This window comes from Chrysemys picta, chromosome 3 (genome assembly GCF_011386835.1).
Source record: "Chrysemys picta bellii isolate R12L10 chromosome 3, ASM1138683v2, whole genome shotgun sequence".
NCBI classification, from domain to species: Eukaryota; Metazoa; Chordata; order Testudines; family Emydidae; genus Chrysemys; species Chrysemys picta.
The window spans coordinates 94,496,262-94,523,751 of NC_088793.1; the positions used below are offsets into that span (position 1 = coordinate 94,496,262).

General features: G+C 39.9%; 1 protein-coding gene across 3 annotated transcripts; it reads right to left on the minus strand.

Moving 5' to 3' along the window:
- Window positions 1-1,591: 1,591 nt before the first annotated feature.
- SERINC1 (serine incorporator 1) lies at window positions 1,592-25,022 on the minus strand. Of its 3 annotated transcripts, none has more exons than XM_065588470.1 (10): window positions 24,842-25,022; window positions 17,713-17,874; window positions 15,856-16,049; window positions 11,824-11,903; window positions 11,505-11,642; window positions 9,610-9,779; window positions 9,394-9,484; window positions 7,067-7,208; window positions 6,737-6,967; window positions 1,592-3,200 (listed from the first exon to the last, which is right to left on the minus strand). In XM_065588470.1, exons 2-10 carry the CDS (start codon window positions 17,746-17,748, stop codon window positions 3,062-3,064), a joined length of 1,221 nt encoding a protein of 406 aa, XP_065444542.1. In that variant the 5' UTR covers window positions 17,749-17,874; window positions 24,842-25,022; the 3' UTR covers window positions 1,592-3,061. The 3 variants fall into 3 exon arrangements, with proteins under 3 accessions (XP_065444542.1, XP_005280240.1, XP_065444541.1); XM_005280183.5 differs by having other exon boundaries at window positions 24,721-24,992; XM_065588469.1 differs by lacking the exon at window positions 24,842-25,022 and adding an exon at window positions 19,033-19,177.
- Window positions 25,023-27,490: the final 2,468 nt, after the last annotated feature.

Consider the following 27,490-nt stretch of genomic DNA (forward strand, 5'->3'; position numbering starts at 1 on the left):
AGGAGGACTCACCTTGTAAACAATTTTGATGTTGTGGCATGAAAAGATGTGCTATTTAAACATTCTTAATGGGTTAGCTGAGTTGCTAGTTTATCAAGTTAATTTCACTAAATATTGCTTAGAGCAGAGGTTCTCAGACTGGGGGTCGGGACCCCTCAGACGGTCACAAGCTGTCAGCCTCCACCCCAAACCCATGATGTCAATGGATATTTGCCTGAGTAGAGAACTGAGTCTCTTGCTCTGGCAAGAGACCTGCATTTGAGTTAACAATGGGTGTTTGTAATACTATGAGACTCTATATGAAGCCAGTATGCACATGAAAGTTTTCAGCCTCCACTGAAATACAGCCACCTCTGGGTTTGAAGGAAGTAGCTCTTCAACAGCACACAACATTCCACTTTGCATCCAGCATTTATAATTGTGTGAAATATTAGTATTTAATTTATAAGGGGGGATGTACTCAGGCTTACTATGTGAAAGGGATCACCAGTACAAAAGTTTGAGAACCACTGGCTTAGAGTATCTAACAGAAGGCAGACCTAAAAGAAACAATTGAATGGAAAGGTATATTGATGGAGGTTAGACCATTTAAGAGATTTGTTTTAATTACACATATTCCCCTCCTCCAAATATGGTAGCACCACACCTGCAGTGTTCATTACAACCCAGAGACTAGGCCTAGCATGTTGAAGAGCTGCATGTGCTTAGTAGTTTTCACAGTGTTCAGGCTGTTCACTGCTCCTGTATAAGGTCACCTAACTTTAGGTGAGTTTATTCTATCCCTTCTATTTAAAGAAGGGAGTTCACAAACCATAAGAAGTGGTTAAAACCAAAGTTTGGTCACCTGTCCTCAGGGGGATGATGTACAAGACTACATTTAATTTGAATGTAGTGAAGGTACAGACAGCTGGCTGAAATGCAACTTAGGTGTTCTCTTCCTGTCCTTAATATTACTCAATGTATAACTAAAAAGCTTGAGGTAACTAGTGCAGTGAAGAAAACCCTTAGCTAATTAAGCTAGGTAGGAGTATAGAACCTGGAAGCAGTAAAAGTCATTCCAAATTAAAGTGAGCACTGCCCCTTTCTTGCTACTGCTAATTGTACTAGATGGAACCAAATGAGCCCAATAAGTGTAGTCAAGACATATTTGCTTCTGTTTTCAGTGGCTCAGGACTTAAAGCCTGTCCCTCAATCATACAATGCTCCATTTATCCTTCCTTTAATCAGCAGCCTAGTTTGTTGCCACTATTTAATGTTAATAAAGTATGTGATTCAAGCTACAATTATAAACCAAGTGTCAGATGGTGTCATCTACCTATAGCCTTATCTGGGGTAGGAAGTTAACCACCTATGCAAATGTTGAGTGCAGGCAATTTGCACTATAGCAGTTTATCTCCATTGGGTGCAAGTCACACTACACTGGGGGCAGAAAGGGGTGGAACCCCTCATGAACCCTGCTGTTGAAAAAGCTCTTCATGTAATATGAACTTTTTAAACACCAGTTTGTAGCACTTTTTACTCTAGTAGTTTAGTCTTCAATACAAACTGCATCCCTGACTAATTTGTAGCCATCAGAAAATAAAACCACATCTTTATCTGAAGTTGTTTATTGATAGGTAATATGTTCAAAATGACTGTACACAGTATTGGCTTCAGCTGCCTCCAAATGTCACTGGCTCTGACTAACAAGTCAGTCTTACTTAGCCTATGCCAATGTGTTTGAGCAATTTAAAATAACACTCTTATATGAGATAAGAATTAGCTACATGAGACAGCAGTAGAAACACCATATGGTAGTTTATATGATGACTGCTGAAGTACAGCTCTGGGTTCACTCCCACTGAGATTGTCAGTCTCAACATAACCACCAGCAGAGCATGCACACATACATACACACACCACAGCTTATTTAATTACAAAGCAGCAAGCACAATAGCATTTAAAATTTTCAAGAACTGCACAAAACTGTACAAGTTGGGTTTTTTTTTAAATCAGCCCAACTAGTTAACTTGATGCCCACATCTATTTTCCAGGCACATGTCCACACCAGCAGAAACAGGTACCATAAGATATTAAAACAGATCAATTTCTAATACCCTGAACTTAAAGATTAAATAATTTTGTAGAAGCCAGCTATAAAATGCAAGTCTCTAATGACTAACTTCAGTACTCCTTTTTCTCCAAACTTCTGATCATAAGCATGTGCTGTCACACCCAGCCAGTGACACATTATCCTTTGCGAACAGGTTTGCTACTTTCCTTGCAACCTCTCAGCTTGATTAGAGTCAGAGTATAACTTAGCAATATATAAAGTATTTTTTAAATACTTTAAGACAGGTTTACAATATACATCTTTGACTCCTGGGGCCAAACCTTCACACCATATTTATTTTTTCTGTGTCCTTTTGTCAGGAATAGGGCACGTCTAATACACTAGCTCCGAAGAGAATGTTCAGAGAAGTGTAGGTTCAAATTCCTTCCATTTAGGACTCAAGCTAAATACATTAACATAATATTACGTGGTGAAAACAAGACATAGCCAAAAGGCTGCAAGATATCAGACAGAAGTGTAACATGCACCTTTTGAATTGACCTAAATGCTCAAAACTTACTGAAGGCTGACTTTGAAAACAAGGCAACATGAATTGTCAAAAGTAGCCCTAATTTGCTTAAAATTCCTCCTATAAAACCTGTTTTTAACTCCATCTAATTAAATAAAGTTCCAACCCAATTGTTCTTGTACCCTTTGCTACTCGCAGCATTGGGGGAGGGAGGGGAATACAACAAACTGACTGATTTTACATCTACCTCACCCACAGCACTAAACCTAAAGTACTCCTATGAAAACCAATGGCATAGTAATTAATCACTGAGCTTGGCTAGAAAAGTCATTTAGTGAAATGGCAAGAGGACATGATCTAATGGTAATCATGCAGAACAAGGCACGGTCTATTACATGGGCAGCAAGCACGCACATATTTACAACTACATTTTAGTCTGGAATACTGTTAATTTCAACAAATGGTGAAATGAACTGAAGCGTTCAAAGGAGAAGCACAGCTCAGTCGAAGTCACGGTTTGTAAGAACCAGCGGAGCCACCAGAGTCCACACATACAGCACAATGCCAATCCAGCTGGAAGATATCTTCACCCAGACAGATGGCCATTTACTAATCATAGTCTCATAGGAAGAGTCAGGACTGAAAAAGAAAAAAAAAAAAAAAAGATAGTTACAGGGAGAGTCACTTACCTGTGATTTTTGTTCTCTGAAGGTAAACTGGTGTAATAGATTACCACTGTGCCTCAGGCTCATTATACGTTGGGTTTGATTTAGCTCAAAGTTTTAAACCTCTATAATACCTTCCCTGTTCTTCAGGAAGCACAAGCAAGCCTGCATGACAATTCCATTATCAATAACTGCTTTTTCCCTGTTCCTTTCAAACGTAGACTGATTCATTAGTGGTTATTGATTATTACTGATCTACAGAACTGGGGGATTGTAAGATTTAGTTCAAGAATCAGCACAATAGAATCAAGGTTATTACATTCAATGTCTATTTGGGAACCTGGGTGTGCACACTGGAGATAAAGCTTTGCTATGCCCACAGTGTAACTACTTTTATTAGCTCATTAGCAAAGACAAAAAAGCGCCAAACCACATCAAAAGATAGCAGAAATATAATTAAAAGTGATATCTTAACCATTCCTCACACATAAGATCATATATTTACACCCTTCCTTGGGGATCTGGTGGTAAGAGGCAAGGGTCCAGCCCTCTAACCTGGCATACCAAACAAGTCTGATGGTCCAGGTCTCCCTCTTACATGGTGGTCTCACCTATTATGGGACCGAGGGGCTGTCATGAATAGTCATACAAATGCCCAGCCTCCCTTGTCCATATTTAACTAATAATGTTGGAGTATCTTTACCCTATAGGTTAGCATATTATTAATTTCAACTCATTATAGAAGTCAATTCCTTGCCAAAGCAAATTCGCAGATAAAGGATTTGCGAACATATCCTAAAAGCCTAGTATCAGTTCAATGTTCTTGTGGTTACCTAGTATAAACTTTCCCCTTAAATAACTTTCTCTATGTGCCAAATGTGATACCTTACCATTACTGTAATGAACAATAGGCATAGTCTCAGATTAAGATGTCTCAAAAATAAAGAATCTGATCCCTGTAATTATAAAAAAAAACTACAAATAAACTTCAAAACGTCAACTGCGCACAGAGCTCTATTTGGCTTCCCTACAAATCTCCTGAATGGGAAGAGATCTGAGGCTAACAACCATCTTCTGACTGAGTTTGCCATTACACCATCTTGGAGTTGTAGACCTGAAGAACTATTATGAGGGATATGATCATCCAGTTATTTAAATACAGTTCTCTGACATTTTCTCAACAACAAAATGTCAAAAAAACCCTGTTTGCTGGAACATTCAGGGGCTAGGTGCACAACAGTTAATCAGAGAAGTGTTTTTACATCAACATTTATGGTGAAGAGTTTCAACAGCACAGACATGAAAAAATTAACGGAATGATTAGAGTGAAATTCTGAAAAATCCTCGTGGCAAGAGTCTATGATAACTATAAACCCACTTTATTATGAAGTCACTATTGCAGGTAGTTAGAGGTTTTTGAGACCACCAATTGAAAAAGATGGGTACACCTTCTGGGTGGTAACATCTAACCGCAAGGTCCAGGGATGCCAAACAGACAGTGAAATTGGATAATACTTTCTCTACTTTTCCTCTCATTAGAAGGTTGGGAAGAACACCCATCAGCTACACTCAGTACTTTGGAAGTGGCAGTCTGCTGTATTCAGAGTGCAATCCTACACCCGCACCATCTGGTCTATGATTAGATAAAGGAGCTTGGATATCAGATCCTCGAGGATCAAAGTTACAAGAAACCCCATGATACCCACCCTAGAGTTATTTGACCTTTCCAATTCCTATGAGAATCTTAGAATTCCTATGGAAAAAAGTGGGAACCTTAAGCCCCCTGAAGATGGGTCAGCTTTTTCTTCCTTCTCCTTTGTGCAGAAAGAGAAATAGTACCCGAGGAGTACCTCCAGATTCTACTTTGATTTCCTATGTAGCAAGAATCAGCTGTCTCGGTATCCCATTCAGAGGGATTCCTCTTAAGAATAGCATTCCAATGCCTCAAGGCACTACAAGCCTGTTTTAAACAGACCACTTAATGGGAAGCTCTTGATAACTCATATTAAGCTAGTCTCCCTTACTCTTCAAAACACTCAGTGCCAACTTTGATTTACTGAAAAAACTTCAAGGGAAGACAGCAAAGTGCTTGCCCAAGGTATTGACAGCCTGGGACAACATCTTCATGTGTACTTTCTATCATCCTCAAGATGCAAATAATACCAATTATGTTGGTCAGGTACAGATATTTTCAAATTGTACACTGAGCTACGTTTTGAAACCCTTCAGAAGCTTTCCTAAATTAAAAAATTCCAAAGAAACAAGACACAATACAAAACAACCAGCAACAGTAAAAAATAGAAAATCAACAGAAGCAGTGCATCAGTCTAGACACTTGGGGCAAACATAGCCCAGCTTTCAAATCTAAGTTAAGAAAATTAGAAATAAAATTGAAGAATGTCAGTGGAGTGTAAGATAACACAACAGGCTAGTCAAACAACTGCAAAAATGAACCAGGCACAAAAGCAAATGTAGCTGCAAGGAACTTGTGGACAGACAAGACCTGAATGGTATTTACTGGCTATGAAACAACAATCATGTAGGATGACTTTTGCCCTTTTCAAAAGGTGTTCCAAAGATGCTGAACACTTTGGGGTAAGTCAAATCAAACCAATAATGACTCAGAAGCAACAGATCCAGAGTGGGACTATACTGCAAATTATTTTCTTTAGAATTTTTTTTTTTTTTTTTGAAGTTTCTCTTTGCTGTTCTTGCACAATCTTAGTTATTGCTTCTACATTATATTGGCCGATCCCGTTGATGGAATTACTGCCCCATAATTCACAATTATATTTATATAAATAGAAAAGTGTATATATACACACACACACACAAATATATATATGCATCTTTTGCAATGAAATTTCAGAATACATACAATTATTTCACTGTGCAGATATCTATAATCTTCCTGATTCTGTCGGTCTCTTTTCCTACTCTTTTCCCTAGCATTAAATTTATGTTTGTGTATGTTTGTGTTTTTTCTTTTTAAACACTCACACCCACCCACACCTTTTTGAGTTCTGAGTATTCTGTGAAACCCAAGACAAACATTTAGCCATAATCCCACAACGGTCTACAATTTAATTGGTTTGTTTTTAAACAAAAAATTCCTTTTGTTCAAAATAGACCCTTTAATAGTTTCCTATATGTTATAATGAACTCTCAGTGAGTTGGTCACAAGTTAAATGTGGCTCTACCATCCTTATTCAGGTAGTACCTTACTCCAATAGAAGTTTCATTGATCTAATGGGACTACTCCACTTAACTGAGGTTGGCAGAACCTCACCCTTAACAATGATGACCATTGCCATTAAAAAAGAGCTTAGTTTTTAACTACAAATTCATTTCATACATAGCAATAAATGCTACCCCTTGAGAATTCCTGTCACACCGGTACGTATACTAAAGAATGCATCTCTTTTGAGACATCTGAAAATATAACTTGAATCCCAAAAACTGTAGTATCTTGTGCATTCATTACTAGTACAACATCTCAAGTGTGTGTACCTGTACCAGTTGGTGAGGGTCATCATGATATACAATGAGGCCAGGAAAAGCATGAAGTGAAAGAAGGAATAACTGTAAGTAACTCCATCCCTTTCATTATCTACAGCACGGTGGCTATCATCTCCATCATCCAAAGAGCCATCACTTCTGGGTACCCCATCTTCTATCAGTGTTGATTCATCATTGGTTAGCGTCAGTTTGTTAACCTGGCTGTTACTGGATGTCCGGATGCTGTATTTCAGGGGAATGAAGACAAATAAAAATAAAATTGTAGTAATCTGATCATTAGCAGTAGCACAAGTCACTTAAATCCCAATTAATTCATCTCACCTTGAATACAGAACACACAGCAAAAACAGAATAAGTCCTACAATTCCTTGTGCATCCCACCACTGGACAACCTGACCTTGGCTTGGAATGGTGGTGATGTTGTAGCCAATTATGCGCAGCAAGCTTGGATTGCACTTCCTTTCTGAGTTGGGAAGGAGATTACATTAGAAATTAAACAAAACAAGAACAGGGTAAATGGTTATGGAAAATATTTTTATTTCCACACTGAACACACAGTAATACAAGGAATTTTCATGTCCAACGTAAATGCAAAAGTTTTGAAAGTTCAGAACTTCGTGAAACAGAAAGATGACTTAAAGATCATGGATAGGACAAAAAAAGTAAAGCAAGCTAGTGATAATTATGTCACGTCAATACAAGATAGGTGTTAGAGGAGACAAGGAAATATTCTGAAGTTAACGTTTCTTCATTTAAAAGATGCATGAAGTGTTTTACTGATCCTGTTCCATTCCTTTACTGAACTGTGGCAAAAATACACTGCATTTTCTTCAGAATTCCTAAAATTTTACACCACCAGCAGCCAAACATGACAGTCATTTAGGGGTTGTTTACACAGAGCAGCAATATTCATATATGCTAAGGGGATGCGATTTCTGAAGTGCAAGAACATTAATAGATCTGTGTAGACCCTCCTGACATGCATTAAAAGTTCCCTAGTGCACTTTAACATGTTTACACTATGTCACACTATGTTAAAATGCACTAGGGAACTTTTAATACATGCCAGTAGGGTCTATGCAGATCTATTTGTGCGCTTTAGAAATCACACTTTCGTGATGCGCATTCCTGCTCTGTTTAGACTAGCCCTTAGACTACACAGTAAGTACTAACCAGTATTACCTCAAATACACTCATTTTGAAGATTTAAGCTACGTGAAAGAATGCTATAAATGTTTTTAAAAGCTCAACTATATATACACTAACTTACTAAACTGCAGTGAGCTCTGATAAAACACAGAAGAGAGAAACCTAAGTGAATATGTGCTCCTACTTTCCTGTAATTATTGCAGTTATAGCCCATGGCTAGCGTCTCCGAATGGCATCAGCATAGGTGAAGCATAAAGTAATACCTATAGTTAAGGATGCATAAGCCTTACATTCTAAAAAAGTCATGTTTTTTTTGGTTTGTTTTTTACCCTGAAGGCTAATATTTGGCAGATTTTCAAATCTGTTTTCTGCAGTGGAATATCTGAATGTTTGAGCAAAGAGTTCAGTTGTTTCAAACTGAAAAGAGCATAAACCCCCTGCATTTATCCATTAATATAAAAAACTTCTTTTAAACGGCTGTAGCACCCAAGTAGGAACTTAAAAATTTACCAGGGAGAGAGGCCAGCTACTGTTCTTGTAAAATTTTGCAATTTATGTAATTTCTAGAGGTCTGGGTTTGTTTTTAAAAGAATTTTCCTATGTACACAAACGATGTCATATGATCTCTTAACAGTTAGCCAAAAATCTGTTTTTTTGAGAAAGAATATGAACATCTGTAGTGAGTCTTCATCCTTCCATACAATAAAGCATAGATACATATGAAAGAAGACAAACTGAAGAAAATAAGACTCCTTCGGAGCTAAGGTATAGAAAGTTGTGCATAGACTGAGACAAGGGTCCTGCCTCTGACTATACATATTGCACAATACTGCGTTTTAATGCTATCTAGCAAACAGTTGAACATGGTGGAATTTTTGTTTCTTGTTTTTCTTTTAAGAACACTAGGAAATTCCATACATACTCTCCCTTCCTTCACATCACATTAAAAGAACATTAAGGTTGCAAAATGAAGTTCCGGGAAGTTGAGAAATGAAAAAGCCCTGAACAATCTTAACTGCCCTTATGCATGATAGTCTTTCATTACATTTTCACATACTATTTTATCCACAAGGCAACATATGTACTTACTTTGCAGCAAAGGAGATTCAGTTTTAGGAAAAGCTTTCTAACTGTAAAGGATAGTTAAGTATTAGAAAAAGTTACCTAGAGCGGTCCAAGACTCCCTATTTATGAATATGTTAGAAAAACACCTGAGAGGGCTGGTGTAGGTATATTTTATCCTACTTCAGTGCAGAGGGATGGACCCATTCTAATCTTACATTTCTATGAAATAGGTCCCCCAAATATATGAGAAATATAAGTTAAGGTTTTTGATGTATGTAGGCAGGAAGAGAAGACTATGATAGAGAGTATTTTCTTCTTAGTCTAGAATTTTCTTCCTGTCATTTACCATTTTGAACAGCTTTACAAAGAAGCTACTTTATCTTTACAAAGAATATAACCTTTTTTTAAAAAAAAATTAAGTCTGCCAAGCTTACCTGGTTCATTGGTCATAGCTGACCAGGTTAGATACATTGTATAAATTGTGATCACTGAGGACTGCAACAAACCAGATCTTGGCTGAGATTCCTATATGCAAGAAACATGGAGAAAACTAAATTGGGCAGCTGACAAAATGTCCACGGTTAAAATGTTAGCTAGAGAGATGCTTCTGGGTTAAAAAAACCAAACATTCACTGAATAACATAGCATACCTGGATCTTAGGCAGAATTGACATTACAGAGGCGCCAATACACAGCAACATATTAACACTGATGAATGCCTTATTTTCGGAGCAGTCTTCTGGACGAGTGTAATAAACATAAAACAAGACAACAGCAACCAGAGACAGCAGGTAATTCAGAGCCGTAGCTGACAGCAGAGCTGTGAAGGGAGACAAACAAGACAGTTAAATTTGCTTAAAAGAAGTATACATTATTAGCTTTAAAGAATATTTTATGATTGTGCTGCTATATTAAGAATCCACAAAATTGTATCAGATAATGGTTATGGACACATTTAAAACACTGAAACTTAAAGAAAAATGTTTTAAAAATTTAAATTAGATACATTCTTTAGGGTAGGGATATTTTTTTACATTGTTTGAATAGCACCTAGCACAATGGGGCCCCAATTCTGCCTGATGCCTCAAGGCGCTATCATAAAGACAAATACCACCACCAATGGGAAACTTGAGGCTTTAGTTATGCTCCAACACTTCAACTGGGTATTTGTACAGGCTTCTTTACCAAGGAGTTGGTTAAAGCAAGATAGGCAAACCAGTAGCAATGTATCTACATTTAATTTAATTAACAGCACTGTCCCCAAATAAAATCAGTAAAATCTGGACCTGTTGAGAGGAATTTATAAGTAGCTTATTTCTCAATATACTTATTCAACATATCTTTTGTAGAATTATGTAGGCTTATAAGAATCTGTTAAATCACATTTTCAAAAAGCAGACTTGCCAGGCAAACAGAAAACTAGCTAACTAGGCCATTTTTGCCTCCTGAAATAAACTAAAGCGTAAGTTTTATGATCACCTATTACGATCTCATTACTCCAGTGCAGTGATTTTAACTGTCTTCCTCTATTTTGCCCCACTCACCATACATACCTAAAGAGGAAAGGTCTTACAGAAAAAAAATTAGTTGTGATAATTAGGGTGACCATATTTCTCTATGCTGAATACAGGACACCTGGTAAAATTACTCATATTGAAGTGATATCAATGGTAATCAATCAAAACTACGCAGTACAAACGTTCAAATTAACATCAAGTTGACTGAGCCCGTGTTAAAAAGAAATACTGCATAGTTGGATTTTTTTTATTTACCTTATCTTTAAGGCCTTAGGGTTCACACAGGGAGGGGTCACCCTCCCCACCCCACCCCCGACACATGAGGAGAAGTGACACACCCACACTCCCGGACACCTCTCTGGGGGATGGGGAGGGGTGGGCGGCACCACACAGAGTCACATGCCCCCCTCTAGATTTCTGCTAGAGTTCACACCAGAATATGGCCAGCAGCAGCCTTTTGGCAATGTGCGGGAGGGAAGGAACACTGCTTCCAGCCACAGGGGAGCAGGGGAGGGATGACCTGGCCTGCGTTTGCAGAGCTCATCTCTTCCTCCCTCCCACCTCTCCACCCCGCTCCCCTGTGGCTGGAAGCAGCTTGTCCCTTCCTGCCCACATAAAAATGGGATATCTCGTCACCCTAATGATAATGTTTATCATCAATAGGGAGCAGCTATAGCCTGCTTTATTTTTATAGTCACTAAACAGAACAGTGAAGTGTTGAAAGTCAAGGTTTGTGAATTAAAAAAGCACTATAAAGTTTCATAGTTAACATTAACCTCTGCAACAATGTAGATTTATTTTAGGTTACATTTGATTACCGAGAAGTTTTTTGGTATCAGGTAAAAATACAGATATAGCATAAACAATAGGGCTGGAATTTATGGAATGAGAGAAAATGCTGTTTATGAAAGCAGGATCTCTTCTGTACATTACATTCCTGGCAAAATGGCATTATATACTACACTGGTACATCTCACCTCCACTAGGTTTTCAAAATGCACACCGAAATGGTATAAAAGTTCTGTTACCTGCATACCAACATCTTGAATTTCCTTCCTCCATTTTTTCAACCCAAGATTCATTCCAAGAGTGAGCAAAGTCAATAAGCAAGACCAGCTGAATAAGAATGAAGCAGAAGGCCCCAGCCATGCCGACATAAAACCACACTGTAAAGAAAAATCAGATGCAATCCAGTCAGAACAATGGAAGTTTTACCGCTCAAACTTATGGGTAGGGGGAAAAAAACAATAGTGAGAAAGAGGGTTTGCAGCTACATTTAAAGAGGTTTATTTTAAAGTAAGTTATACTGCATCACATGCAATAAGATGTAATTCAGTGTTATCTTACCAGTCGTAAAGGGTCCCTCTGGGATGAAAAAAGCTCCAACATTAATTGCTACTGCTATAGCAAATTTGAAGAACCAGAATCTAAAGAAGAAATCAAAAACAAAAAGACATCAAGGGATTTAGGGTAAAAAAAACTTTAATCTGTGTTTGTGCTCACATAACTGATGTATTTTATAAGCATTCAAAAGAGGACAATTTAGATGAAAGTTAATGATTTGAAATGACAGGATTTAAAGTTTGCCTATTTTAGCTTTCATTTCAAATACATAATCTTTGCTTCTTTGTTTGTGCATATCTGAGAAATGTATTCATTAACTACTCCTGCAAAACACAGGAGATACTGCTCACTAAATTAAAATATCTTTGTAGTGAGGCAAAGAGAAGCATCAAGAAGAGAAAAGTTTAGACTAGGCAGTTTTTGTTCTTACTCCCGAGTGTACACACACAGCTTCTGAGTGATGTCAGTTCAAACTCCTGTTCTGATGCCCCACCCATAGTACCATACAGTTGAATCCAGGGTGCATAAAAATTACAATGTTTTTAATTAAAAAAAAAAATCCACTTTTATTTGATTCCCTTTTTTAAGTTTTTTTTTTATTTATTTACACATTGCTAGGGGGTGCAGGGACGGGGGGTTAACACTGCCTTGCCATTTTAGAATCTTAAATTGCTAAAGTGGATTTTTGTACTTGTTTCCTAGACTCCTAATCTAGACAGTTCTATTCTACCCCATAGGCTCCATGTTGGCGGCCCACTCCCACAACCCCCACCCACTCCCACTGACGGTCTCCCTCTCTAGGCTTCTCATCCCAATCCCCTCCACCCTGTTCAGACTCCTTCACCCAATCTCCCTGACCAACCAGTTCCAATCGTCCTCTCACTCCACCTCGTGAAATCTGTCTTCACCCGAAATGGCCCTTAATTCCAGTTCCCTTCCCCTTTTGGCTCCCAGGACAGAAAGTCTACCTGCTCTCAGTTTCTGTGCCCACAACCAGCAATAGCAACTGTAGGGAGAGTTCTTCTCAGCCCCTGCAGACCTGGAGTGGAAGGGAGCATGCTCAGTGCAGATGGAATCTGAAAAATTTAGCTACCAAACCAGCAAGTGTCTCCTGAGCATAGACAGGCAGATTTTTGAAAGGCTTGTAATTTAGCTATACTTTGGTATTTCCCCTCCACAGGTATAGCAAAAGGAACATCTAATCACATAGAAAACTGCCCTCCAAATTCCAAGCCCCTACTCCAAAGCAAGGAGGGACTAGATCTTCTCAACAAAATGGCTGTAACACATTGTTTTGCCTGTGTGTGTGGGTATTTCCCTAATCTTGTTCTCAGAACTGGTGGACCACTTTTGCTTAATTTTCTTTAAAAATTCAGCCTCAGGTAGACACCCAGCATGGAAAATTTCAGTCTGAATAGTCAAAGCTGGGCAAAGTTATAAAATCCTGTCTCCAGTTTGTTATAATAGGAAGTGTTCGGCAACCTTAACTATAGGTGGTACTACCAGTTCCATCTATAAAAAATTAATATAGCTCAAAAGACAAAGCAAAATAATAGGGTCCTGGTCCACGCCTAGGGTTCTTAAGTAGTATGGTAACATAAATAATAATAATACAGAGGTATATGTCCAGTAACACATACAAAGCAACAAGCAATGACATCAGAGGTAAAAATCTAGTTGAGTGGTTCTTCACCTTTCCATGATGAGATTCTCCGACACCCCAGCTTGAGAGAACATGATCCAGTTCTATAGAGGAATAAATTTCAATTTGGGGGGATTTTTTTTAACATTATCAAACTGAGTGGGGGAGGAGCACATAGAAGGAGAGGGGCTCTATTTGAGTTTTAAAAGCAAGCAAAGCTTATTTTAAAATCTGGATGGTTCAGTGCACTAATCACACAATCTATAATGCATTAATTCCAGTTTCTGTATCCATGTGAGGAGTTTGATTTCCTCCTCATCAACTTGGAAGAATAACCTTGATAAACTAAGAGTAGGTCCAAGCTTTGCATAAATAACATGCTTAATTCCAGATCCTTTTCAGATTACCTAAAAGTTTAGAATACCTATGTGTACCTACCTGGTTTAACTTTGGGGAAGAATACTATATTCCTACAATCTAAAATTGCTAAGCATTCCAAGGATTACTGCTGGAGTTCTGTAGGCTTTTCATAGAATCATAGAATATTAGGGTTGGAAGGGACCTTGGGAGGTCATCTAGTCCAACCCCCTGCTCAAAGCAGGACCAATCCCCAGACAGATTTTTAACCCAGAATCTTGCTAGACTAACTCTGACAGGCTACCACGAGGAGTAAATTCCAGGGGTAGGACTGAAACAGGACAGCAATTGATCTGACAGTTCAGCCTCAGGAGCAGACAACATGAGCCTCCAGGACAAAGACATCTGCCACAACAGGTTATTTGAGAAGTGGTCTCTTAGGTTAAAAGGTTTCACACCATGCAAAATTTGTATATATTTTTAATAAGAAAAGTGCCTTAAAAAATGCACTGTTAAAAGGTGTCCTTTTCAATTTCATCCATGCCAGAAGATGATATATGTGCAAGGAAGATGACAGCTCAAGGGATGCAAAAAGGTGTTGGTACTCCTAAGTACCTATACCACAGTGTGAGTTTGCCATAATTAGTATGCAAAATCAAAGATGCTAAATCATCTCCTGGCATGGTGGATACTTCCTCCTCTTGCTTATATAAAAGGCATGCTGAAAAGCCATTTATTTTAGAAAGGTTTGAGGGTATGGTCCAAGAATGATGGGAAGTAGAAAGGAGATTCTTGTACATGGCTGGCTTAGTTGAATTATTGTTCATGTCTCATTGTTGTTCATATCTGCTTTTTAATGCAGAGGGTATTACTCTGACCATTGCATCTACAATATAGAACCTAGAACCTGTATAGGTGTCTTTTTATTATTTAAATCTAAAGAAACAAAAAAAAAGTAAATAAAGCATAGTTGGCTGTCGTGGTCTGTCTAAACTGATTTTCCCCCTGCAACATGGGAATGCAATTCTGTACAGCTTTATTAATTTCAGGAGATTTATACAATGAAGTCCAAATTGTCAAAGTGAGCTCAGTAGAACCCAAGCAGCTAATCCCTGGAGATTGCCTCGTCTTTCCTATTTTAATGAATCACTCTTTCCATATTATGCGGTTGTTTGTGGGTAACAGCAGGTGAATCTTCATCTTCTGCGATATAAACATCTTGAAAACACTCTGTTCAGCAGCTATCACTATGGGTGCTAAGAGTTTGCACTGTAGAAACTGTCTTATGTGTTTTGAGCCATGTTCTAATGACAGCAATTTGGATTCCACTGTTTTAACAACTATACTGTGCACAAGCGGAGCCATGGAAAGACCTCCAATAGAATCAGTCAGCTTCTCAAAGAACTAGTATTTTACCATTATGTTTGGTTAGGTTATCCTAGATATGAATATAATAAAATACGGGGGGAAAACCATCTGGAAGTTCAAAAAGTACAAAATAATTTCTCTCTACCAAAAAAAGAAAGAAGGGGAAGAATAACAGACTTGTTATTGAATGGGGTGGAAATAACTATAATTTCAAGATGACTTTGAACAGACTCATAGAATATCAGGGTTGGAAGGGACCTCAGGAGGTCATCTAGTCCAACCCCCTGCTCAAAGCAGGACCAATCCCCAGACAGATTTTTGCCCCAGATCCCTAAATGGCCCCCTCAAGGATTAAACTCACAACCCTGGGTTTAACAGGCCAATACTCAAACCACTGAGCTATCCCTCACCTTCAGATCTTCCATAACTGTAATTCAAATTCTGATAGTAAGCTGTTACAACTGAAGGGGTGTGTTCATGTTCATCTCCCTCCTCCCTCACTTCCTTAAAATATTTGATTTGGCCTGAACTATACTTCCATCTGCTAAAGAATTCCTTTTTCATCTCACAGTCGATCTCACTGGAGTGTTTACCTAATAGTTATTTTCACAAATAGCTATATCATACATACACACCAAACAGTCACAGTTGTTGTTCTCGTATCTTACCCATTGTGCACTGCTGCTCTTGGATCATTGCTGCTCTTTACTTTGATCATCAACAAGGAGAACAGAAGGAAGAACATGGCCATACCAAAGCACACACGGTACACCGCTTTGTATCCGACTAAGACATCACAATTCACATGACCATGCACACCAGGAATGGTTGTTCCAATCCCTCCATCACAAAATCCAGGAATCTATGATTAACACAAAATGTTTCAATGATCTCTTAGATGCTTCTGATGAAGAAATACATATTTTTATTTTATTAATAAAAATATACATCACTTAATTCTGTAAAATTATTTACACCACAATACATCACTTAAAAATACAAACATTGCATAGCTGCATGAATTATGCAAACAGACAGTCCACTAAACAGATTAGGTTTGCTTTAAAAACAATTAATTTAATGTGTGAGTTAGAATTATAAAACAAACTTACTAAAAATCACACACACACACATCCACCCCCAAGAGAATTCAAACAACACAACTGAGCCACCATCAATCTTTTGGGACTCACAAGGTAACTTAAGTTCCATTTGCTGGTCTGAAACAACACTAATAACAGCCCCAGAGTTGCGTACATTTCTGATGACAACAACTATTCTGATGGTAATGAAACAAAACAAAAGGCAGACATTCTTAGGTCTATTTGGACACAAGAAAAATAAAAGCCTCCAAAAAGGCACTGCAGTCAATTAAGAGCAAAGTACCAGGGACAACTACAAAAATATAGCTGATAGTAGCTGTTTCTGTCCATATCAGGATATTAGCCACAACTCTTTAAAGTCTGATGTACTGTAAACCACACTTTACAAGGCCATACTATATATCTTTCCCAAGTGGTTAAAATGGCTTTCCCCAAGTTCTAAAGTGGTTACTCTCCCATAGCATAAAGAGCATTTACAAACACTTTGATTTTAACAAAGGACGAGACCACAAGATACACTCCTTAACCCACATCAGATGTGTAACATTTAATTGGGAAAATTAAGATTCAACAAAATTAAGGATACTAGGATCGATTAAGTATTTAAATGGACAGTGGTCCCCAAACTTTTGAGGGTCATGCCCCCCTTACTCCTATCCGCAACATGGATGAAGTAAGGGGGCTGAGGCTGGGGTTGCAGCTGGGGGTGGGTCTGGGGCCACAGCCAAGGCTGGGGACAGGGACAGGTGCAGGGCCGGGAGCCAGAGGCGGGGCTGAATGGTGCTCCCTCCCCAATTACCGGTGGGGGCTGGCCCAGACCCCACCATGCCCCCAGATGTTCCTTCACATGCACCCCGGAGCGGGGGGAGGGATGCCCCAGTTTGGGGACCTCTGATGTAATTACAGCAGTCTGTTCAATACATGACTAGCAAGCCATATTAGAAAAGTCACAATTATTTTAATCAGTTGAATTAATTGCAGTACAAATTACTTATTACCATTAGAAAAATGTGTCACTAAGAAAAATGATTTCACCTTATATATTCCCAGATTTAAAAGCTAAAATTTAGCAAGTAGAACACAATGAAATCAGAAAATGTATTATTCTACATACAAATGTGTTGTGTTGGAGCAGCTCTTGGACCTAAGTAGTAATTCAAGAGACTAAACTTTACTTCTGAAGGCTGCTGCTTATATGACAACTGCATACCAATTAACTTTGCCCTTCTTCCAAGATTCAGTTGCTTATACTTAAACAGAACTTTTAAGATTATCTGATGACTCCAAATAATATTACAAGCATGTTTACTAGTAGCAATGCAAGTACTTCACAGCATGAAGCATGACAACATGAAAGTATGTGACTCTTAACTATTTTGCAACATCTGTTCTACCAAAACATGAAAGCAGAAAAATAATGACCTTCTTCAGCTGTTCCTCCATTCCTGGCATTAGCATGACACAGGCAACACTCACTCCAAGGAGCAAGATGAAAGCATAAATCAGCCTAGTTATGGTGGAGTTGTTTCCACTGGGGCAGCATCGGCACAGCAGACATGGGGCACTGCCACATAAACATGGTATCTGGAGGAAAGATAGATTATAGAACAGTTTACTTTAAACAATTATGAGCTGTTTATTACGTTATTCAAAGATTTACGCAGGATGTGTGGATTTTTAGTGATGGAAAAATCTAGCCCACCTCCTTAACAATGCAAGATCATTCCCTATAGCATGTTACATTGTTTTATCTAGCCCAGTGAATGTTCCAAGGAATTAGGTTTCTACACTAAAACCTATCATTGCAAATGTTAAAGTCTGCATCAATGCACAAGGCAGATTACTTCTGTTTTTCCAAGGACACTAGTTAACTTCTTTGGGGGAAAGTTCACAGGTTTGGGGTTATTTTGGTGCAGAGGGGGCCCTAAATGTTGCACCATGGTCAGTTCTTATTTAGCTAAGGAAATCTCTGCCTGTGAAATCTGTTTAACATTTTGCTGTTCTAGGGGTTTTTTATTTATATACTCAGATATTTTAGGGAAGGACTGTCAGTTTCTATATGCCTGTACATTAACGTTTAAGGGCTATTCATGCCAGTTACTTAGCTTTCTCAGCACCTCTGTAATAGAAATAAAATGGTCCAATCCTTCTGTTAAAAAAATATTGCTTATTGACAGAGTTTGGTAGCTATTCAAACCAAGACACATCAGGTAATTCCCAATTACTTGATTAATTTGCACAATATAGAAAGGATTCAAAAATCCAAGAGTAAAACAAAAATGGAACACACACATAATTAGTTCATATCTAGCAAGTATTTTCAGTTGCACGGTATTCCTTTCTACTACCTTTGCAGATATCTTGAGAAAAAGTGTTATATTTGAGGACAAAATAACTCACTCATTGCTCTAGCACATCTGGATGCAGTTTGCTCTTAAATAGGAAAATATATATTATTTCATTGTAAACCTATAACGTTTTATCTCTTAGCAGGGTTCTCCCACCCACAGATTGCATTAAATGTGGTTGGGACTGCACAAGTGAATGTCAATCAGATAACAATTGAAAGGAATATCTAGGAATATGGATCACCCCAAGATATTTTCTTTTTAAATGTAGTTTTCTTCATAATTTAGTTAAAAGGGAATAACATTGTTTTATTCTATGGTAGGTAGTGCGGGCGGGTAATTAAATATCTAAACTTTGGTGGTCATGTAGTTTCCAGTGGAAATGTTAGGTTACCCATATCAGAATCACTCAATGCTAGCTCAGTGTTTCCTGTGGTCTTGTAGTCATCCCCAATCTTTTTTACCCTCTTCATCTGTATTTGCTGTTCTTCAAGGTTGGAGCAGCCAAGAGCTATCACAGTACTCTACTAGAGAAACACCTTTCAGAGAGTATAAATAAAGCCACAGAAGGAGAGTTACAGCACTTAGAGAGCACAATCCTAGTCCATTTCCCCTCCACTTCCGCACATAAAAGGCTGCAATAATCTTTTGCTTCTGCTATTGATTTTTCCACTAAAAGCTACATCTCAAGATGTGTTTGGGCAGATGGCAGGCAACAGACTGGTAATGTGATAGGGTATGACAAACACTGGTTTAAGCTATATAGCCAACACTTGATGCTCTAACATAGATCTTAACCTTTCCCTACATGATGCTCCAAAACCAACTTGTTCCTCAAGCAACACCCATAACCCAGATTATTTTTTCCACATCTGAGTCATTTGCACCGAATCCTTTTTCCAAGATTTTTGGCTGCTGTTGGGCTGAATGGGGGCTTGGCAGAGAAGGAATTGCTTCACCAGCTTCTGCTAGGGACCATCTGTGCAAGAATCACTGCTCTGATGAAGCCCTGGGTCATAAGCAGGGATCCTAGAAATCAATTTTCCATGGAAAAAAGTGGAATTTGTGTTTGTACAGAGATCTTTAGTTTTCACATTTTGTGAAAAAATAAAAACATTAACGATTAACTAAATTTTACTGAAAGTACCAGTGTCACTTATTCAATGTGTGCAACCTCCACTTCTTGTGGTTGATTTTTGAATGCGCTTTAAATTTACAGTGGAACCCCATTTAGCTGATCTAATTGGAACTGGGGCCAGATCAGATAATCAAAAATTGAGATAATCAGGAGAATTGGCAAAGAGCTTTCTTTCCCTTATTTTACGATGGGAGGGGGCTCCGACTGACTGCCCGAGCCCCAGATACTGCCAGCTCTATGCGGCTGATGTTTCAGTTAATACAGAGAGATGGATAATGGACATTTGGATAAATGGAGTTCTACTATATACCAAGAAACATTGCGTTCAACCGATAACTATACATATTGTGGCACGGGGAACTAAAGTTCAGCTATTCATTTTAATCACAGGAAAACATGAATTTTAATGGATTTTTTTAATTGGAGAATTTTGGGCTTTTTATCACAGAAAACTAGGATCCTTTGTCATAAGTCACTCACTCAGTGCTCAAGTGACTGCTGCAGCTTGCTCCTAACTAAGAATGCAAAAGTGTAAAGCAGTAGCATAAATAAAGAACAATTTTCTCCTTGTCCCTGGGTCCCAATGCCTGACTATCACACAGGCAGATGCTTTCTTTTTTTAAAATCGTGACTTTTGGCCACAACCTCACTCTGAAAAATCACGTCCTGACATTGTTCATGCTTGCGTAAATAGCAATTACACATGCACATCACAGAACAAGAGATTCCTAGGCACACTACTCATACACATTACAGTAGAACCTCAGAGTTACGAGCACCTTGGGAATGGATATTTTCATAACTCTGAAATGTTCATGAAAGAACAACCAAAACATTTTGTTCAAAGTTAAGACGTTTACAACTGAACATTAACTTAATACAGCTTTACTATGCAGAGGAAAAATGCTGCTTTCCCTTTTTTAGTTGTTTACATTTAACACAGTACTGTACTTGCTTGGGGGGGAAGGGAAGGGAAGCGGGGAGTGTCTCTGCTGCTGCCTGATTGCATACTTCTGGTTCCAAATGAGGTGTGTGGTTGACTGGTCAGTTCACAACTCTGTGTTCGTAACTTTTAGGTTCTACTGTATTTATTGTTGTAGCATCACAGTTCCTGTGAAACCCAGCCATGAACTAGGACTACACTGTGCTAGGTACTGTATAAACAGAACAAAAAGACTGTCCCTACCTCAAAGAACTTACAATCTATGTATAAGACAAGAGACTCCGTATGGATACAGACAAACCAACGGGGGAATACAAGGAAACAGAGAGACAATAGTGGTCAGCATAATAGGCAGTGGTCTCAGCATACCAGCAGCCTAAGCATTGTCAAGTTTTTTGCAGGCACCACGGTAAAGGAGAATTTTAAGAAGGGATTTGAAGAGGGATAATGAGTTAGTTTTGCAGCCATTTACAGGGAGTTCGTTCCAAGCGTGAAAGGGAGCATGGGAGAAAATATGAAGGTGCTTGTTTGAAAATTTAACAAGCAGGCAATGGAGGTTGGCATCATTGGTCAATTAGCAGTGGGAGCTGACCTTTTGAAACTGAATAAGAGGAGACAGGGAGGGTAGGGATAGGCTGTGAAGGGCCTTGAAAGTGAAGACATGCAAATTATGTGTTTATAATAGAGATCATATTACAATTGCTTCTTGAGGCCACTCTGTTTTCAGGGAAATACAGCAAAAAAGAATTCATTGGCCATTAGCAGTTTTTAGAAAGTAAATGTGTTTGTGCAAATTGAGCAGGCAAAGTATGTGCTTCATGTTCTGAATTCCACTCATATCTGGGAAGAACGTATCAACAAATGAGCTAACTTGTTATCATTTGCATTATTTTATGATATGTAGTAAGAATGCCCTAAATTTAGGATTTAAAGAATTTTTGTCCATGGCACACAGCTATGATTCATTCTGCAATTACCATACTTCAAGTGAACTCATCAGCCACATAGTCATTGTGGTGGACATGGAGCTGCTCTGTAACAATTTATGTATGCTGTATGTTGATCTGGTTATTGGAATGTTACCATATGACAATATTCGGTTAAATATGCATCCGAAGAAGTGGGCTGTAGTCCACGAAAGCTTATGCTCTAATAAATTTGTTAGTCTCTAAGGTGCCACAAGTACTCCTGTTCTTCTTTTTGGTTAAATATTGGGATGTTTACTATATGACTATCTGGGTTAAATCAACAGGGCTGTTGCGAAACTAACAGGAAAGCGAAACAATGACTGTCCCTCAGCAAACACAGAGGGTTATTCCAGGACAATGGGAGAGCCATTGGCCAGGCAACTGAACTGACCTCCCATTCAGGCCCACCAAACTGGTTTAGGACAGCAGGGCCAAAAAGCCCAGGAACTAAGAGACCAAAGAACTCTGGATGGATAAAAAGTGATTCTCTAAGGAGGAAGGCAACTGTTGGGGAGCTGTTCAGAGGAACAAAAACAAACATCCAGGACCTGCTGAAGTATCTGAAGAAGTTAGGTCTTGAACCCACCAGAGGATGGTATGGCTTTAAGTAACAGACATATATGCAGACTGCTTACTGTTTTAAAAGTCTTTTCTTCTTGTTATGCTTTGTTCCTACAGTTAAGATTGAACAATACGTTGGTTTAAAAGGCAGTCTGGTTAACCTATTCACATACTCCTGAAGGAGAGAACCTCACGTTCTTACTCAGGCCTTGTCTACACTACTGCGGAAAGTTGACCTATGTTACTTTACTCCAGCTACGTGAATAACGTAGCTGGAGTTGACGTAGCTTAGGTCGACTTACTGCAGTGTCTACTGCGTCAAAGGGAGATGCTCTCCCGTCGACTCTACTGGGACAAGAAGATTAAGGTGAGTACCAGAGTAGACCAGAGAGCGCTCTGCGGTCAATTCAGTGGGTCTTCATTAGACCGGCTAAATCGACCCCTGCTGCATCAATCACAGCAGAGTCAATCTAAGTGTAGACATGGCCTCAGTCAGACATGCTGGGTCAGCAGGTTGATTCACAGGGTACAGTAGCCCAAGACTTGGTCTAAAAGTGGGAGAAATTTGTGATTCTACCGCAGGAGAGGAAAAAGCAAGAGGGCAAGACATCAAAAGGTCTCACAGAGACCAGAGAGAGGTACAGCTAACTCTGTAACTTTAACAAGACATCATACACTGCATGCAGAGAGTGCACAAGGGTCACTTTCTACATACACTTATCTAAATATCCTGGCCTTGTTAGAGCTAGAATTCAGAGGTCAGAAAGGCTGAGTCTACACTGTGAAAATAAGTTATGTTAGCAAATGTGAATTAAAGCATGATTTATGTTAGTAACACCATTAGCGGCTAATATAGTCATTTTAAAAAGTGTTACCCAAGCAGGACCAAGTAGCATATTTTTAAACATGACTATGTCTAATCATGCACCATCTCTAAGCTGTTTAGCACATTAACACGTGAGTTAACATATTTTCTAACACTTCATTTTTCTACTGCACACACTTAAAAAGGATCTGTGCCTTATTAGAGATATATAACATCTATATAATATAACAAATATATTTACACCTACATCAGCAAGAAAGCTTACATTTATTAATTTAACAATTCTATGATTACCATATCAATTTAACAAGAAATTAGAAAATTCAAGTTTCTACTTTCCTTAACTAATCCTGAATAAGGGAGACCCACTGTTGATTTTTGCATCATGATAGTGTGCTGCGCATGCAAGCATGAGTGAGAAAATTAATGGCAGATCAGTTAATTGTAAATGGATTTTACTAAACAACCAACAACAAATGTCCTACAAGAACCTCATTACAGTTACTGTATTTCCCTCACTTCACTTTCACTAGTTTTATTTCTAAACTTAGCACATATATTTACTTTTTTCAGAAGACAGAAAGAAATGGAATTCTGTACATCACATTTTTGTTTTTAAACCAATGGTATTTCATTCAAAACAAGGTGCAAAAAAATTTTTAAATGCACCCAAGTTACTCAGGACACTAAGTCCCATTGATTTTTTTAAAAAAATATTTACCCAAGATCTCCAAAACTGATCCTTTTCCCTATTCTTCCTATTTGCACAGCAACTAAATTGCAGTGGTACACAGCATGACTTCAAGATAATTAGCAAGCCGGTAATATCTTAAGGGAAAAAAAAAATCTTTCCCACACAGAGGAGTCGTAATAGTTCATATATTTTTCCACTGAGTTTTTAAGTCTTAAATAGAGCTGTTTTTAAGTAGCATATTTTTAAGTAATCAGGATTAATTTCTGGCACCTAACAATGCTCAGTGTGATGGTGACATCATTGTAGACTGTGCTGCAGTAACCGAAGAGTCTTGGTGAGAGAGAAGATGCTACAGAGGATGCAGCTGCTGCTAAGTGAGCCATGAGGAAAGACTAGACATGTCTAATTTCAATAAGATGGAGGTAGCATTTTTGCAGGGTACCCACAGTAAGGGTGAAGAACACTGTGAAACTCAATACTGGGATCAGGTACAGTTTCACTATTTTTGCAGATCTGAAGAAAAGCCAGCACATTTTCCTGGGCAGTAAATGCCCCTATTTCCTGACGAGCGGCATCACCAGCCAGGGCAGTTAGGCTGAGACCCAAGCCGACGGAGTCGGCATGTGGCCAGCCTGACACGCCGAGTTAAGCCGTTTCCCTGTGTTGAGGGCGGCAGCGAGGGAGACGATCCGGAGTCCGAGGAGGACTGAAGGGGAAGTGTAACGGCGGAGCAGGGAGCTCGGCCCTGCAGAGACATGCGGCTCCGCTGGGGCGGCAGCGCCGCTTTCGGGAATTAAATCCCGCCTGGGCAAAGCCCCGGCAAAGGCTCCGTGAGGACCATTGGGCGGGAGCTCGGGGCCAGGCGCAGCTCACGGAGGCCCCCGCAGAGCCCGGGGATTACCGCGCCCCGCGCCGGGGCCCAGACACCGCGCTCTACCCGCCCCCACGTTACCCAGCTCGCCATGGAGCACAGGCCCAGGACGCCCCCCATCTCCCAGGCGGGCGGCGGACTCCGGCGCGTTAAAGATGGAGGCGAGTCCCGCAGCTTCTTCCTTAGTCAGCTTGTTGTTTACCCTCCAGACGGGCACTTCCGGCCTCTTTGACGCTGGCGCATTCGTCACTTCTGGAAGGCGTCACCCACTAAAAACGAGCGGCGCCGCGGAAGGAGAAATCTCACTGCGCAGGCGTTGAGGGGGCATCGCGTGCAGAGCCGGGAGGGGCGCCGCAAGGAGGTGGGACTTCAGAGGAGTGGGTGGGGGAGTGTGCCGGGCTTCAGAGTAGAACTAACCCCAGCGAGGGGCGGAGTTTTGTGCAGGGCGGGGCTTCAGAGCAAGGTATAGCGAGGGGCGGTGCTTGGGCAGAGGGGAGGAGCTCTAGGAGGAGGTTGGGGCTCCAGGAGGAGGGTGGGCTGTGATATGGGGGGAACTTGGGGTGAGGATCCCAGACAACCATGAACTGCAGCTGAGAGTTCCTGCCCTTGGCACAGCTCTGTGCTGTCTCCTACACGTGCCCAGCAGCCCTGCTCTAGCTGGTTATTCCCTACCTTCAGGTACCAGAGGTGACATTGTCCCTTCTCCCTAAGCTGCCACTAATCTAGCAGCTACTACCAGGTGAGAAATTAATTGATAATAATGGAAAAGAAAATTGCCCAAAGTGAGAAGCCTGATTTCAGACAACATGAGAAGTTCTTGTTATGGGAAAATGAAAACAGGTTCCAGTCTTGCAGTGTGCACCACATGTGCCCAGAAATCCACCACTGTCGAACGCACTGTAGGATCAAGGCCCAACTGTGTGTATGCTTTGTTTGTTCACCTCAGAGTTAAATACTTGGTTACCATAAATTTGATGTTACATGCACCTGCAAATGACCAACCCTTGTATTTGTCAAATGTCTTTGATTATTGATAAGTCAAATCTGTCCTACTTAATTGTTAAAAATGTTGAGAAGGAATTATCTTTTAGTTTTTAATAGAGTATCTAGAAACACGGAGTACTGAACTGTATAGGGAATAAACATTGTGTGACTTGGTTTTTCCCCAAAATAAAAAAAAATTGATTACTGAATAGTTGCATGTTTCTCTAGACAAAACTAACAAATAAAAAGTATTGGGTGAGGTTCTATGGCCTGTGTTATGCAGGAGGTCATTATGGTCCTTTCTGGTGTTAAAAATCTGAGAATATTGTTTAATATGTCACCTGTATTGCCTGGCCCCTCAACTTTCTGGATGGCATTGTCATCTCCCCCGTCCTGTTCCTGCTGCCCTCTTTTATGAGAATCTGCCAATTAAGTTCCAGCTCATTTCTCTGATTCAGCAGGTGAGGCTAATCAGCCAGCCAACTGCAGGCCTCTGGCTCCAGAAAAATGGTATCCCTTATACTTTCACCCATCTTGAATGGGCCTGCTAGGGCACTTACCACATATAGGTGGTGTCTCAGCGCCTCTACAGCCCAGTGTATACAGGCATTCCTTCTCGAGGACAGAGTACCAGGTTTCCTGGTCTAAGAGTTTTCTACTTATTAAGGATAGCGTGCTCTTATACATGGAAGGTTTGGGATAGCACGGCATCCATGGCACCGTGCGAGGTATCTGTAGGATGAATTCTTGAGAGAAATCGGGGCTGTGCAATACTACTTTTTTCAACGCTTAGCCAGACAGTGCGATCGTTTGCCATTTGGTCCATTCCTGCACAAACACAAAGGTTTTTTTGATGGCCTGAGAGTCCAACATCGGAACAGACTTGATGAACCCATGTAATAGGGGATCTGTCTCTGGGCCACCTCCACCCTTACCTTGGTGGAATTTTATCCCAGATGTTACAAGCCACCTGGAGAACGGCATTCGCTGGAATGTCTTGTGGCATCCTTGTAACATGTCCAAAAAGCATACTGCACCGCCTGCAGACAATGGCCCTAATAGTCTGTAGACCTAAGCGACCATAAACATCTGCATTACAGATGAAGTCATTCCACTTTATGCCCAATATATGAAGTGGACATTTTGTCTCCAGCTTTGTCCAGTCTGAGCGGTGTAGTGTCCATGTTTCACAACTGTACAACTGTATGGGAAGGATACATCTCGAATAAATCCTGAACTTGGTTGTCATACTAAGATGATGTTGATTCCATACCTGTTGTAAATGGATCATGGCAGATGCTGCAATGCCAATCCGATGAAGAGCCTCCATGTGAGAATTGGAGGAGCTGGTAAGTATAGAACCCAGATAGCAAAAGCTGGAAACTGGTTTGACGGTTTCACTGTTCAAAGAGACTGGAGTCACGGATGGACCTGGTCCTAGATTTTGCAGTTTTGTCTTTGACCATGAAACATGGAGACCAGTCTTAGCTGACTCCTCCTCCATATGCTGGAGTGCCTCACGAAACCTGTTGGGGCTCTGTACTAAAAGAGCAACATCAGCAGCATAGTTAAGGTCTGTGAGCGAGAGATCACCGATCTCGCTGCCTATGGATTGTTACCAGATTTGCCCATTACTTTGGGGTGTGCTCATTTATTCAGATTACTTTTCTGGGGCGGGCGGGTTCTGTAATTCTATCAATGTACTGCTTGTCTCTTCATATGGAGCTCTGCTTCTCCCTTCTGCAAGTCCCCTCCCAACGGAGCTATCCTGTAGGACCTAGGTTCCCTAGGGCTAGGTTTCTCCAACCCCAGAGCCGGATGAACACATACACACACACACATTAACAGAGCAAGTCTGAGAGGACCG

What these genes read in the sequence shown, in the direction of transcription:
- SERINC1 (XM_005280183.5), bottom strand. Translation starts at nt 24,759, where the DNA reads ATGGGGGGCGTCCTGGGCCTGTGCTCCATGGCGAGCTGG. An exon ending in TGGAGGAACAGCTGAAGAAG is followed by an intron (nt 16,050 to 17,712) that starts GTCATTATTTTT and finishes TGTTAATCATAG; the next exon opens with ATTCCTGGATTTTGTGATGG. An exon ending in TTCAAGATGTTGGTATGCAG is followed by an intron (nt 9,780 to 11,504) that starts GTAACAGAACTT and finishes CTCCCTTCACAG; the next exon opens with CTCTGCTGTCAGCTACGGCT.